This window comes from Condylura cristata, unplaced genomic scaffold, assembly GCF_000260355.1.
Source record: "Condylura cristata isolate star-nosed mole 26May11 unplaced genomic scaffold, ConCri1.0 scaffold00020, whole genome shotgun sequence".
Classification (NCBI taxonomy): Eukaryota; Metazoa; Chordata; class Mammalia; order Eulipotyphla; family Talpidae; genus Condylura; species Condylura cristata.
Genome location: NW_004567121.1, coordinates 31056050 through 31071811, shown reverse-complemented (window position 1 = coordinate 31071811; position 15762 = coordinate 31056050). Strand labels below are relative to the sequence as shown.

General features: G+C 37.8%; 1 protein-coding gene across 1 annotated transcript in view; it reads left to right on the top strand.

Annotated features, from left to right (window-relative positions):
* TDRD15 (tudor domain containing 15) overlaps positions 1 to 14911 on the top strand; it is a 35509-nt gene extending 20598 nt beyond the window's left edge. The window contains exon 2 of the mRNA XM_012727356.1: positions 14619 to 14911. Coding sequence (XP_012582810.1) covers positions 14619 to 14911 — 293 coding nt within the window. The remainder of the gene's footprint in view (positions 1 to 14618) is intronic.
* The last annotated feature ends 851 nt before the right edge of the window (positions 14912 to 15762 follow it).

Here is a 15762-nt window from a genome sequence, read left to right as displayed (position 1 = left end):
TCATGCTATTTATTTTTGAGTATAGTTTCTTAGCTCTTTTCCTTCATTTGCTTCATTCCCCTTCCTTTGTTTTCCATTCATGTAACTTTTCTACCTCTGCCCTCAGTAGGTCACAGCAGCCTAGAATTTCTGTTATGCCGCCACTCAGTGCATGAATGAATATAATTGTGTTAACATATAAATGCAACATATAGATTTATTACTATGTTTTGGAAAAGTAAGATCATGTGCATTATTTTGCATTTTACTTTTCTCATTTAGCATAGATCTTAGATACTAAGATAATTAACAGTTTATTTATATTCATGTTTAATTTTTAAAAGTAGGAATGAATGTATTTCGATTTTGCTTTCAGCAGTTTCTATTGATAGCCATTTATCTTTGCCGTCTTGATTATAGCTGCCATGTATGTATGATACAACTTTCCTTCTCTGAGACTGCTTTTATAGCTGCTGCTGGGTAAAGAATGTATTTTTAATTTTAATAGCTGTTAACCATATTGCTTTTAAAACAAAGTCAGCAAGCAACTTAGAAGAATATCTTTCCCTTACACATTCGTATATTAGATGGCATGTTAAACATTGTTGCTAGAGGCAGGGTGTAAAAAGAGACTGTTTCAATTTGGATTTCCTAATTCCTAGAGAATTTGAGCAACTTTTTAGGTGTTTGTTGATTCTGAACTTGTTTTGTGAATTTTATCTTTTTTGCTGCTTGGAGTGACATATATACAACAGCAGGTAGCTTCTTTCTGCCACTGGCGTGTGCTTTGTCTTTTTTAGGGTGTTGGCTTTTGGTTGAAAGTACTATAGAGAATGTCCTGTCTGGACCTTTCACTGGGTCTCACTGGATCTTTGCATTCCACTGTCAACAGTCACTCACATGTTGAGAAACTAAAATATTTTGTCATCCAGTATTTTGCAGGTGAATCATTTTTAATTTTTATTTTCTTAAAATATTTTTATTTTCTTAAAATATTTTTATTTCTTACAGTGTACAAATATTGTACACTTTTGTACAATATTTGATTTATTCTATGAATTTTCTAATTTTAACTTGTGTACTTTGTATAAGATGTCAACTCCCATTTTATCCTCCAACTTACAGATATTTTGTAAGAAAAAAAGGTATTATAGCAGTTTTACTTCTTCATATAATTAACCTTGCTTTCGAGCCTCTAGTTTCCCCATATTTAACTAAGAAAGTCCCCCCAAGACATAGATTGTATTCCAGGTCCTCCCCCTAACCCCCACCTTTTTACTTTAAATTTTGCATAGTTTTTTTTTTATTTTCTTTTAAAGATTTTATTTATTTATTCATATAGAACTGGGGTACAGGCCAGAGATGCGGAAGGTGAGAGGATTCACCAGAGACAGAGTGGGGAGCAGAACAGGCAGATCCACGAAGTACACTGCTGAGGGAAGCAGTGGGCGGGTCAGGAGAGGTCTGCCTCGCCATGTGGACTCCTCCGGGGCAGGCGGGAATCAAACTCATGCTGAAATGGCTTAAGCTTTGTAGTGCAGTGCTTTAACCTACTGCGCCACCAGGGAGGGCCTAAATTTTGCATAGTTTTACATTTTGTTAGTTTTACATTTAAGTCTTGATCCACCTGGAACTTAATTATTTTAATACTTTTAAACGCAGAAGGTAACATATATACAGTTTTCAGCATGACTCCACGTGAACATACCTGTGTAATAGGAACAGTTCCTTTTCCCTCTTAACTATTAAGCCTTCCTCCCTGGTCACTCTGTCTGTCTGTCCTGTCTGTCCTGGTCACTCCCTGCTTTTTGTGCATGCTTTTGCCTCCTTAGCTGGTTCCCTAAGCACTGTAGTTCAGGTGGGTGCTCCTTGACTTTAGTATACGTAAATTCATAGAATACAATTTTTTTTTAATATCCCACCTATTTTGCTTAACCTCTTTGTGAGTTTCCCCCACTTTGTGGTGTGCAGTATCCACTCACCTCGTCGCTGTAGGGCGAGTCCATGGTGTGGGTGTTTGCTCCGTATCTGTTCTACTTTTGTGGCTGTCTGGGTCGTTCTCATTTCATGGCTACATGGAACAATGGCGCAGCAGACATTCTGGTGTGGTACTATTGACGTCTTTATTCAGGCATTTCAGTTACATGTGTATGTAACAGAAATTGATTGGTCACTGTGCATGTGGATGTCCAGCTTCAGGGGGTCTTTAGTGCGCACAACATTTTCTACAGTGGTTCTACCAGCTATTAACATTGTCTTTTTTTTTTTTTTAATCTTAGTCATTCTGATGATAGGTAGTGATAACTCACTGTGGTCTAGGTTTGCATTTCTCTGATAACGCATTAAAATGAACAACTTTTTAACTTTTTGTTGTCTTAGTTGTATAATGAATTGCTCTTTTCTGGCAACTTTTCCATGAGGTAGGCATTTTCTTATTGTTTTAAGATTGCCTTAACTCTTCTTCACTTTTGTACTTCCATAAACATTTTAAAGTTATTTTTTAACTTTCTGTAAAAATATGCTGTTACAATTTTCATTGACATTTCACTGAATCTGTTTGCAGGACATTTAAAAAATTGTAGATTTATAATATTGAGTCTTAGAGTCCATGAATGTGATGTTACTACACTTAGGTTCTTAAAATTCTTTTTAAAATACTTTGATTTTTAATAGAAAAGTCTTTTGCATCTTTAACTAGATGTATTTGCAGGTATTTGGGATATTAGTATTGATAGTATAGTTTAAAAAATTATTTTTCATTTTTTACTTTTCACATATTGATCTTGCTTAAATCTGTTCATTACTACCTATGTATTAAATTCTGAAAGCTGAGTTTTCTTCTGTTTTCATTCTATCTAACGCTTTTTTGCTTGCTCCAATAAAATCAAATTTGTGTAGAATTCATACACGATAGATTTGTGTGGAATGTATCTGTGGAATAAAAACAGTGCTGGTGAGCATTTTCGTGTCATACCTAGTCTTGGAAATATTTAATACTTCACCACTTGGTATGATGGTTTTCAGATTGTCTTTGATAGAACAAGGTAGTTTCTTTTGATTTCTAAGATTTTTTTTGGTGTGAACGGGTGTTGAATGTTATCAAATTTCTGTTGATCATATACTCTTTTCTCCTCTTTTGTGGCTTATTTCATTCTTTTATTTATCAATGTTAAATCAACCTTACATTTGTGGAATAAACTTTTAGATCTTGATGTGGTACATTTCTCTGGATTTAATTTGCTAAGATTTTTATATCCATGAAATAATTAGATTTTCCTACACTTTTAATAACCTTAGAGATTTTGTTGTAAAGGTTAAATTGTTCTCATAAGTTGAATTGGAAAATGCTTTCTGTTCTCTGACAGACTTTGTGTCCAAGTTGCTTTATACCCTCTTTACATGTTTGGAAGAGTTTATCAGTGAGGCTGTCTGGACCTGAAGATCTCTTAGTTACACAGACTTCCACAGTACCTTTAGTTACGCCGACTATCACATGCATCTTTGATTTAATAGCTGGTTCTACTTTCTACACAGTGATGGGACCTTAAAATACCTTAGTGACATTTACCACATCTTGCATCTTATATTATTGGTATACATTTTAATCTCGTGAAATGTTATTTTAATAGTGTTAAATAGTTGTATTTACTAGGTATTCACCATTTCCCTGGGTCTCTCCTTTCTCCTTGTGTCTCCGTGTTTCCTTTGCAATCTTTCCCTTTTGTTCTGTAGAACTCATTCAGCACTTTCCTTAGCACACACCTTGTGGTGAGGAACTTTCTAGTTTTTATCCTTAAATAATTTTTTCTTCAACTTTGAAGGCGATTTTTATTGGGCATAGAATTTTAAAGTTGTTCCTTTCCAACTATAGAATAATATTTAATTTTTAATGGAATTTTTACATTATTTTCTTTCAGATGTTTGAATACGCCTTTGTTTTGGGACTTATATGTTTTCTGTTGAGAAATCAGCTTCAACTGTTACTGTTTTCCTCAGAGTCATGTGCCTTCCTTCCTTTGGCTGCTTTTGGATTTTTTAGTTATCTTTTTACAAGTTTATCTATGATGTGTTGTGAACACTTTTTTATGATATCTGTGACAATCTCATCAAATATTTCTTCTTTTCATTATCGCTCTACTTTCCTTCTGGGTTTCCAGTTGTTCTCATGTTAGATACCTGTTTTCACTGTGTCATACGCGTTCTGTGGCATTTTCTTTATTTCCTACTCTCTTCATTTTCGCTGTTTCAGTCTACATACGTCCTGCTGACATATCTGCTACTTTACTTCCTTCCATATTTTGAGTTCTTAAATGTAGTATTGTGTTTTTGGTTTTATGGTTTCTGCCTTCTTCAGCCTGTCCTTCTACTTAAATTCTGCATTCTATAATGCTTTGGCAATATTAATTACTCTGTAATTTAGTTATGATACCATTTCTAGTTTGCCTTTGAGTCTGTTTTGTCCTTTTTTTTTTCTTTCTGCAATCAGTGTTGTTTTCTTGTTTACTTTTGATTTACTACAGAACATTGTATGTAATATTATATGTGGAAATTATGGATATTACCTTTTTCAAATGATTTCTTTTTCCTGCTGGTAGGTAATGAAGCTACTCACAGGTCACGTTACTCCAGTTAAAGGACTGAGATGTTTCAAAGGTTGAAGATAGGCCGTTATTGTTTCAAGGGCTCATCCTTACTAGTTCATTCTTATTTATTTTTAAATTTATTTATCTATCTTTTATATCATTGTTCATTTTTGTGCAGTGTGTGCTTGTATGCTTTCTCCTCCAAGGAGTAGTTCCCGTGCAATCCCCACCACCGATTGTCCTGTGAGCCGTCGCCACATGCCCTGTGCTCTTCCCTCCTGTTTTGATTTGCTTTCCCTTTCCTTGCAGAATGTCTACATTTATAGTTGCCTGCTAATTTTGTTTTTATTTTAATTGTTATTTTTTCTTGATCTCTTATATAGTCCTTGTGTCAGTAAAACCATCCATTTTTTTCTTTCTTTTTTTGGAAGTGTGACCTCCTGGGTCGTAACTGGGAGCTTAGGGTGCTTTCCAGAAAGGGCTCTGCCCTGGACATTACACTTGAATATTTTTCAGCCCCATGAAATTGCTAAGAGGTTTTGTTCAGTGTTTCGATGTTTCGATGCTCAGTCACAGCTTTGGGCAGCTGACTGGCCTCACTGTGCAAAGTTGTGCCAAGAGCCAGGGTTGCCTTTGTCAGCCTTTCTGCTGTCCAAAACATTGGACCCACAGTTTTTACTGCCTTGGTGTTTTCTGATAACTTCAAACAAATGTATCTTACATTTCGTTCAGCTTTTCTAGATTTCTTTGCCATGGGGTTTGGTTCAGATCCACCTGAACTGCTGTTTATTATAAGCTGTCATTTATTTTTACTACTTGCAGGTGATTTTTGTTGGATTAAAGAAAATCTGTTTGATTATTTTTGTGTGTAACATATTTTGGTTTTATTATATGTGTGTCTTTTTTTGGGGGGCTAATTTTGTTACTTAGTTACTAAATAATATCAACAAAATAACCATTTTAGGATACTGTTTCATTGATTTTATTTTTCTAGACCTTGCCCTGAATTTCCAAGAAAGTAATGATTGATATTAATTGAAACACCATTCTACTTATTTATTTAAATTGAAAAGGATTTGCTTTTAATATGCAGGGTAGTTTTTGCTCTTTTCTTAGTATGTAGTTTTTTAATATTTAGTATCCTTTCACTTGTTATGCAGAGCTGTTGAATAACATTCAGGAGCATTTCAGCATCTATTGACTCAATCTTTAATTTGTTGATGTAATTTGATAGGTCAACAATAATGTATATTGATAGATTTTTTTCTTTTAATTATCTTTGTGTTTCTGAAATAAATTTTGCTTGGTTAAATTAGATAAAACTCAGCTGTGATCCCAGATGGTCCATATGTAAATTGTTAAATATAGCACACTAAAAAAAAAAAAAAGACTGTTTATAATACTTACATACAATTTAAGTAGCCAGTGCAATTAAGTATTACCTTCTAAGACCAAGAAATAGAACATTATCACAGGAGGCTCTTAAGTGCTCATTCCTTTAAAGTAAAATTATTCTGAATATTATGTTTATCATTAATTGCAAAAAAAGTCTTTTGCCACCATGCTTGTAACTCTAAACATACATTTTCAAATTTTGTATCAGTAATTTTATAAAACAGATGCCTACTTTATGCTGATGTATTTGGTCACTGTGTTTTGAGTTTCCTCCACTTTCATGACTTCATTTTCAGTTTTTCTGTTCAGCTTGCTAGGATTTTGTGCAGTTTCTAGTTTTGGTGTTATACAAATAATGATGCCATAACATTTTTTTAAAAATTATGATTTCTGTTTTACTATTAAATATGACAATACATGTTATAAGAACTTAGGATTCCCCTTCTAAAAGTGTATGTCCTCACACCATGCTCACCACCAATACACCACCAGTAATCTCTCAGCCAGAGTCCACTGGGTTTGCTCCCGCTTGCTCCCACCTACACCCTCTGTGTCTGGTAGCCTCATTCCTGCAGTCAGATTTCACAGGTTTCCTTTTTTATGTGTCTGTGGTACACATGTGCAAGAGTGTGTTCAGGGTGTGTTCCTAGCATGATAGCTGGTAAGCTGTAGGATATGACATGTGCAATATTCGTTGTTAACAGACTATTTTGCAGATTTTCAAAATTATGCACATATACTGAGTTTATGAAACTTGACATTTCACTGCCATATCCTCACCAGCATTTAATGGTGTCTGACATTTACTCTAATGAGGGTGTGAAATGAATCTTAGTTTTTTTGACTTTTATTTTGAAACAATTTAAAAATTATAGAAATAAGAATGAAATCATCTCTCCTCACGTAGATTTTCTAGTTCACCCTGTTAACCTTCTTACTTCTCTCTGTATTAATTTGTAAGCATGTGTGTATGTATAAATGTATTTGTGCATGTGTGTGTATAGTATATAGAGTATGTGAAAATGGGTATGTCTATATATGTTGTATGTAATTTTGTATATACACCTTCTTTAACCATTTGAGCATGATTTGTGTACAATATCCCTTAAATATTTCATTGCGTATCTTCTGTGAATAAGGGCACTCACTACATAAAGTCAGGCATACAGTTCAGATGTATCGAAATGCAGTCTTTTCATCCAGTCCAGAGACTCCCGTTCACCATGTGCCAGTTGCCCTAGTGGGTCCATTATACTTGCTCTTTTCCTTTTGATCTTGGAAGCAATCTAAGTGATGCGTTGTCTTTAATAGTTGTCTCTCTCAGCTTCCGGAGCAGTTTCTTAAATTTCTTGACATTCATGGCTGATAGTTTTGAGAACACAGACCAGTTATTGCGGGATGACTCTCATTTTGGGTTGGGCAATTTTCTCCTGATCAGATACTGGCTATGCATTTGGCACAGATCCTGCAGGAATGAGGTCATGTTCTTCTCTGCCTGTATCAGATGGCCCACAGATGAGTCTGTCATGTTCCGGTAATGATGGCATCTATCATTTTCTCGGGATGGCTTTCCAGATTTATTTGTAATACATTTTATGCTTATTGATTAATGATTATTAAAAACTATTTTGTGAGGCTTTATAATAGACTCTTACTCATGAAATGTGCACCAACCAGTTTTGGCATCCTGATGGTTCTTGTCTGATAAAATATTACTATTGCGGCTACCAAGTGATGATTTTCTAACTCTATTATTCTTTTTACATACACAAATATATTTATATACTTTTTCATATACTTACAGCAGTTATTACTCATGAATTCCTTTTCAACAGATGACCATCCTTTACTATCAGTATGTGTTTTGATCCTTAAATTGTAATGGGGTTGATTGCTAGGAAGCTGGTGAGGCTTATTTTCTGTCTCGGTATGTCTGCACAATTCTTTGAGCCTTCTTTCCTTTAGGGAACCCCAGTCCATAATAAGACATTTCTCTAAGGAGCCCTGCTACTTTTTAGTATCTTTTAGTGAAAATGACAAATTATAAATCGAGATCTGGACTTTGGTGTGTTCTCATATACTTGATCTCTTAGTCCCACACCCTCTCAGGGCACCCCTCCACCCACGGGGGTACACATGTGTATATAACTTTGTCTCCATGTATTTATATTCCCACAGCTATGTATATTAAGAGACAAAAATTTTATACAAAACTTCAATTCTAGCTTCCTGTTTTGGTATTTTTACTTCTTTAGAGTGAGAACCTGTCTCCTGCAATCTTCAGTATATTTACAGTTCACCCTCATTTTGCAGCCAGATTTACTGATGCTCACCTGTCCCCAGGCCATCTTCAGCTTCCCAGCGTTTCTTCCGTCGTGGTCACAAAAGCCAACTTCATTCACCGCAGTGGTGTTTCCATTGTAATTTTGGTGGACATTTCACATATTTCAGATTAGACACTTGACTTATGGCCATCATGTTTCTCTTTAACTACAATTTCTTTTCCTTTCTTTCTCCTACCTTTGTTTTGGGTGGTTGTCTTTCTTACTGATTTTTGGATAACATTTGTCCTCTAGATTACCGGTGTTTTAGAATATGTAAATTGGTGTCATTCATAAATCTGGAAAATTCTTGCTGTATTTTTCAGTGTTTTTTCTATTTTCTCTTGGGAACTTCATTTAGATGCAAGTTAGATTTTCTCATTAGAAAACACTTTTAAACTGTCATCTATGGTTTTTTTAAAACCTGTGCTGTGTTCTACATAATTTCTATCACTCAACAATTCTTTGGATGATAAAATTAAGCCAGTTTTTGTCTCCTATTTGAGAAATATTTTGCTAGCCTATTAGCACAAAGATAACCTCGTTTTATCTCAAAGTTTTATTGTACTGCCTTCCCCAGTTAGATCTGAAATGAGCCTTTCAGTAAGCCCTGTGCCAGGGGCCAAGGCACATGCATATGTGGCTACCCAGTTGGTCGGCACAGCTCACTGGAGAACTTTCCCTCTGTTGCGGTGCAGCAGACACAGCGAGCGTGCTTGAGGCTGCCACTGTCCTCCGGTCAGTTCCTCTTGTTGCCAGTGGCAGATTGAGTCAGCCAGTTTCCTTTACAATAGATCCTGGTAGCTGGTGTAAACATTCTCCACCTTGGTTCTTCAAGGTTGTCTTACCTGTCGTTGGTCCCATTGTTACTGTTATTTCTAGGGGTACGACTCAGGTTTTTTTAAGACCTACTTGCTGTCCATGCTCATTGGGAGATTCTCTTGTCACGCTTTTGCTGTCACTCTGTTGCCGCCTGTCTCTCTGTCATTCCCTGCCTGTCTCCTTTTCTCTTGTCTGTGTAGCTCTCCACCTTCCCACACCTGCCCTTTCCCCTCTCCATTTTCCACCAGTAATGCTAGGAGAATATTTTCTTGCATAATCTTGCTGTGCTTTGTCCCTCTCTCCCATGCCCCCACACTCAGTTTGTTCTTCACACAACTTTTTGGGTCAGCCCGTAGGAACTGAAATCCGATGATGTCCGAAACCTCCGGGAGTCTCACACTCTGAATGACGTCCCCAGTCCTGACGCTTGCTGGCCCCGCGTTGTCTGCCCCTGCGACGCTCATTTCTTCAGCTCCCCTCCCCACCCTCTGTTCTCCGGCCAGGTGCCGAGGTGCTGTCTCCCAGGTGCTGATCTCTAAATGTATTTTTTGCCGCAGTCCATTTCTACCACCATTCTTCAGTCCACAATGCTTTTGCCTAGGAAAACTTAAATTTCTCACTTTGTTCAAGTCTTTTATTTAAATCCTGCTTTATTATAGAGGCCAGGCCTGGCCATGCTCTATAAAGTAACATGTTCTTTGTAACTGTCTCCTTATTCTTCATTATTTTGTGACAAATTGAAACTTGTTTGGCTCACTGCATAGCCCTGCCCTTAGGTTGGGTGCTGGCTTGTAATATGTCCCCAATAAATATTTGCTGAGTAAAGAATGGTAAATGCAATTTCTCATTACAGTAGGGTTTTCTGTGTTCAATTCAGAACATATTTCTTTCTCTCCCCTGCAAGGTTGGTTCTGAAGACTGCCAGACTTGATTTTTTAGGTATGGATTTAATTTGTGTATCATCAGACTTATAATCATATTAATTGAATGAACTTATGCATTTTAAAGGATAATTCATTGTATCTTTTGTAATTCACTCTTATTGGAAGGTGAACTGAAAAGTAATGGTATCCCTTAGAATTTAAAAGTTGAAATTTTGGCCACCAGATGGAGACCTAGTACTGAGTTTATATAAGAGCTAATCTGAGAAGTAATCATAAAAAAATGCTTAAACAAAATGTTTCGATGTTCCCCTCTGTATATTGCTAATAATTTACTTGTTAGAGATATTACCTATTTTCAGGAGGGTTCGGTGTGATTAGTGTGTCTAGTGTGAAGGAATTAGGCTGTGATTCATTCAGACGTCATTCAGAGCCCACCCGAAGATCAGGGCCCTGACTCAATTCTGTGGTCGGGTAAGGCCGAGCCAGCACAGGCTGTTGGAGAAAGTCAGAATGTGTTGGGAAGTGTGGGTCATGTTGTATGATTGGCTTTCAGGAGTTCAGGTGCTGGTTTTAGTGGGAAAAGGGTCAAGAAGAGAAGATTTTAAAAAGGAAAAATAACTCTGGTTAAAACAGGTGCCACTAAAGTGTGCTCCCTATGTCAGCAGAGTGATGGTGTGTGTCACGGGCAGGAAACCCGTGCTAGAGACTAATGAGCAACAAGGTTGTTCTGAAGGATTTTTCTAACTGAGGAGGTGTCTTGGGTCCTGCTGGTTCTTTCCTAAAGGAATGGAGGAATAAGCTGAGTTTATTACCAAAAGCCCCTTTATTTTTGGTATCATTTTTTTCTGAGTGCAATGCAAATTGGAGAGTACTTCTGTTATATATGAGATACCTAAAGCAATAAGTGTTTTCTCTATGAAGTTCTTAGTCAATATGATTTCCTCATGTGAAAAAAAAGGGCCCAGAAAGCAATTTGAAATAATTTTTCTGTTTTTTCCTCACTGGGTTTCATTTACTTAAAGAGATAACAAAAAAAGTTAGTCTTCTTTGGCTGTACTAGAAGAAAAATGTAAGGCCTGTTTAGGGCCCTGCAGAACCATTTGGGTTCTCTGCTATTTGATCTAAACAGTAGGAGCAAGACTTGCCTTTTGTTCCCCTGTCTCCTCAGCACTGGTGAGCTGTGCTCTAGTTCTCTTTTACCCTCTGCAAATGGCAGTCACCTTTCAACTGATTTCTCTGCTGCTGCTCTCTTTTCTGTCCCATTGGCCTTTTATAAAACTGTCAAACTGTTGTACCTAAACAAAGATGACCTGCCCACGTCTGTCAAAGACTGCATTCCTGCAGGGCAAGCTTCAGAGTCTGCAGAGTGCCCGGCGACCAGGGCTGCGCAGCTCCTGCCTCTCGGGACCAGATTGCTGGGCGCAGGTGTAACTGGCCTCCCTAATTTTCCTGAACAAAAGTCATGTAGCCCCTCTTTCGTGTTCTCAGGCTTTTGTTAATATTTTATGCCTACTCATACATCTCGCGCCATTTACACTGTGCCTGCCTCAGTAGGTCTTTATGTTGCACAGACCTGAGTCCCTCTGATCTGGAAGGCGCCTTGTTTCCTCAGTGTCTGAGAGAGGGCACTTAGTAAATGAACAAATTTTTTGTTGAATCTTTCAATTTTGTTTTTGTAGAAACATATAGTCCTTCATTTTCTGTCATTCTATAGTAAAGACCTTGGAAAACTAATTTGGTCTTTGAAATTCTTGCCTTTGTAAAGCTCAGAACCAAACAGCCTATTGGGCAAGTGGCAAGCTGGAGAGAATCGTCATATAAACCTCTTAAATGGAAGTGGTGCCCATCTTCTTATGGCTGGCATTTAGTCGAGGTTATTTTTTGAAAATTAGGCACAAATTGGACAACAGTAGACTTAGTGAGCAGCCTTGGAGGAGTAAGCAAAAGAAGAAGTAGCTCCTAAGTAACCCTGGTTATTAATCTGCATGGAACACACACAAAACTGGAACACACAAATTCGTCGAATATAGATGCTTTATTTGTGAAGCCAGTGTTGAAGAGTGCTTTATGATTCACTTATTTGTCAAAAATTGATTGAGTACCTGCTCTGTAGACACTGTCGCTAGGTCCCGGAGAACAGCTAAAAATAGTCAACTCATCACTCATGGGCTTACCACCTATGAGGGGACAGACAATAAAGAAACCATCAAGGGGCACCAGGATTGTGGAAAATGGTGATCACTGTTAGGAAAAATCAGCGCAGTGGTTCACAGCCTCACTGCAAGGTCAGGGAGTTGAGACTTTTCCCCTCTTTTAAAAGATGGTGTGATCAATGGTGATAGATTGCAGAAGGTGTGGTAAATATGGAGGAAAAGCATGTGGAGGAGAGATTTTGGAAGTGACAGCATCAAGACTTGCTGATGGATTAGGTTTGAGATGGTCAGGAGAAAGAATCAAGGGTGATTTAAAGTTTTTCTTTTGCTTGACTATGTACAGACTTTAGAAAACTAATTTGATTTTGAAATTCTTGCATTTCACTCCCAGATCGCTGAGGATGTAGGCGCTGTTGACTGAAGCAGGAAGACATTGTATAGAGAGAATGAACAGGAATGCACATCCCACACCCTCTTCAACCTTACATACTATTGTTTAGAAACCTACAGAACTCTGTGCTGCTGCTTTGTCAGTGGTGCATCTTTGCGGCATTTTCAAATAGTGTAGTTCTTGACTTTTTGTTTGAATTTATGTAACATTAGTCTGTAGTACTGTGACACCTTAACCTTGACACCATGTCCTTGAAGCCTGGCAAAGGGCTAACATGGTTACTAACAGCTGTAGCTATCAGAGTGTGCTAGGTATTTTCTGTCCACCCCCCCCAGCCTCAAAATTTACTCTCCACTCCTGCATCAACCTGCTGTTTCCCGGAGTGTGACCTTTGAGCGTGACCTTTGAGCATGGCATCAGTAAGCAGTTCTGCCCTGTGGCCTTTGGTTAGGTTCAGCCAGTGGGATGCACTGACAGGAAATCAGAAGGTGGGAAGGGAGTAGCACTGGGGTGTTTCTTCATCCTCTGTGCTACCAGAAAACCAGAGGTTTTTGAATTAGCAAATCATGGAGAACCTTCTAAAGCTGGTCACTCATCCCAGTCCTCTGGCCAGTTACCTAACACCAGTGGTCACTGCTACTTAGAACATCTCTTTGCTTCTCTGGCAATACCTGTGACCTCTTTGTTCCAGGTGAATCTGGGCTTATACCATCCTGCCATCTGGTCACCCCGGGGGACTGTGGTCCCATATCACCTGTGGCATCATCACCAGCATCCTGTGCAACAGAGAACAGAAACTATGGCACTTATCAGAGATGTTGCCATTCCTTTCTAGTGATATATTTTAAAACCCATGCGTAAGTTTCCTCTAGTTTCTCTTGGGGACACAGGATGAGTGAGTAGGTCATTCATAATATATTCACTCCAGCATTCCTGTCTTCCCAATTCTTTTGATTCCTTCCAGTGTATATTATACCAAGAATTTTCTGACATTTCAACTTCATTTAAAATAGTTTTCTTGAGAACAGGGTTCAGTCAACCAAGTAAACACAAAATTAGAACCACTCCAGCTGTTCAAGCCAATACATCAAATTCAGAATCTTTAGTAAGTAAGCTTATATTGATAAATTCTTCTCAATTTAAAATTATTAGCTTTTTCTTGGCCTAGAACCTTCACCATCTATTCCCAGACATGGTCCCATTTTTTGATGTTAAAATAAGCAGTCATGCAGTTCATTTCATGAGGATGCTTTCCCGTAGGGTTGACTTTTCCAAATGGCTCTCTGTGGAAAGGGGGCTTCATTCTGGTTGCAGGTCAGGTTGCAGCTGGGGGTTTGAGGAGAATTATTTTCCCTATAGAATAACTGTTTCAGGAGCCATCCACAATGGACCTTGTTCTCTGAACAAATTAAGAAGAGCACCGTAAATCAGGAGAGAATGGGTTGCTTTTTGGCAAGCAATACTGGATTTAGGGGATGGAATAATTTGTGTCACTTGGATCTCCTGTTATCTCCATTCCAGTGGTAGGGGAAATCATCATTTGCAATTATTGCCCCAATTCCCTTATAAACTTTAAGCTCAGTGATTCCTTACTAGGAAACTAAGAAATCATTGAGATAAAATTTTACTTTTCCTTTTAGCTACTTCAGCATTTGTTCTGGTTTGTCAACCTCCCCTTCAGGAGAGACTCTAGCACCTTGCGGTGGTTTTAAAGATGTCCACGTCAGTTATTATGGATTCATTACTGATGGCTCTTGACCATGATGGGCATTTCCTGTCCCATGACCACCTAGGTAACTTAGAGATTTCCTCACTGTGTGTCTTTCCAGCCATATTCTGGCTGTGGGTGGATCCTTCAGCACCAGCCTGAAACGAATTTGGATTAAGCAGAAATGGAGTTTTGTGAGATGTGATGAAGTTCGCAGAAATATTGGGATGCCTGGAAGTGAGGAAAATAAATGACCTATCATTCCTGACCTGGTGATAATATCACTACTTGTTATTGTCCAGTGGATGGTGCTTTAGAGGAAGTTGATTTATTAATGCTGCGTTAGTGAATGAGCAGTTTTCACTGGGAATTGAATTACCAGTGGAGTGGAACCAGCCTGTTGGTTCTCCTGCAGCTGGAGCCCAGACCGGAGCTCAGACCCACTCCTTTGTGGGCCTGGGGGGAGCCTTCCACACACAGCCTGCTTTCTCGACTTGCGGATACCTCATCCGAGCTTTGCGAGTCCAAGTCACCTGCCTGTATGCTCAGAAGACTGGGTTTTGTATTCTGACTCCGCTGTTGGGCAAGTGGAGCTCGTGTGATGAGGTATTTTCTAAAAATAGAAAAGCTCTTCAAATGATGACCATCAGCAATGCCACCAAGGACATCAGATGACTTGTTCTTCTTTCTCATTTATGTAACTTATGGTTCATATATAAGAATTATTTAGTGGATGATTTATAACACTATATTTTAGTTTGAGTGAAAGAAGTCTCCTAAAATATTAAACTAGTATCATTCAGATAAAAATATCTTAAAAGATAATGTGCATCATTAATATGTAACTAAATGAATAAGAATAGAGACTAGTTAATTATAGTCTAAATTAACAGTAAACTGCAGTAGTTTGTTCTAAAGCTATTTTTCCAAAATTAAAATGTATTAATATTGTTTTCAGTTTATTTTGGTTTGTGTTGGGTTGCTGAACTAAAATTTAAATGGCTTAGTATTTTTCCCAAATGTTCACATAGTTTAAGCTATTATAGCTGTTTTATTTTGTTACTTCTTAGTTGGATTCTTTACCACTACTTTTCCTGTAAATTCCTCTCATGTTGCATTTCCACTTCTTTATTTTTTGTTTACATCCTCGCCATTTGCCTAAAATTAATTTTCCCAGTGTTGTTTCCCTACGGCTCTGCTCGTCTTTCTCCACATTTAGGTCTTTGTTATCATTATCCATTCTTTCTGTTCCATCTGCGCTTCTGTGGGGCCTGGTCTAAAAACCTACCTCAAATCCCACCAGCATTTCAAGTGCCACTTTACCAAGTACTGTAATACTTCCTCAGTATCGTTCAAACCTTGTATTTTATTATAATTTTACATGTTTTCTAACTAAAGCATATCACCTTCCTCTCAGGGAACCTTGTTCACTAACGGAGCGTCACATTCCCCTCCTCCTCTGGATGACTGCAGATGTTCAGGATTTGGCTGGGAGAGGTGTTGGTGATTTTTAATTTTTTTAGTTG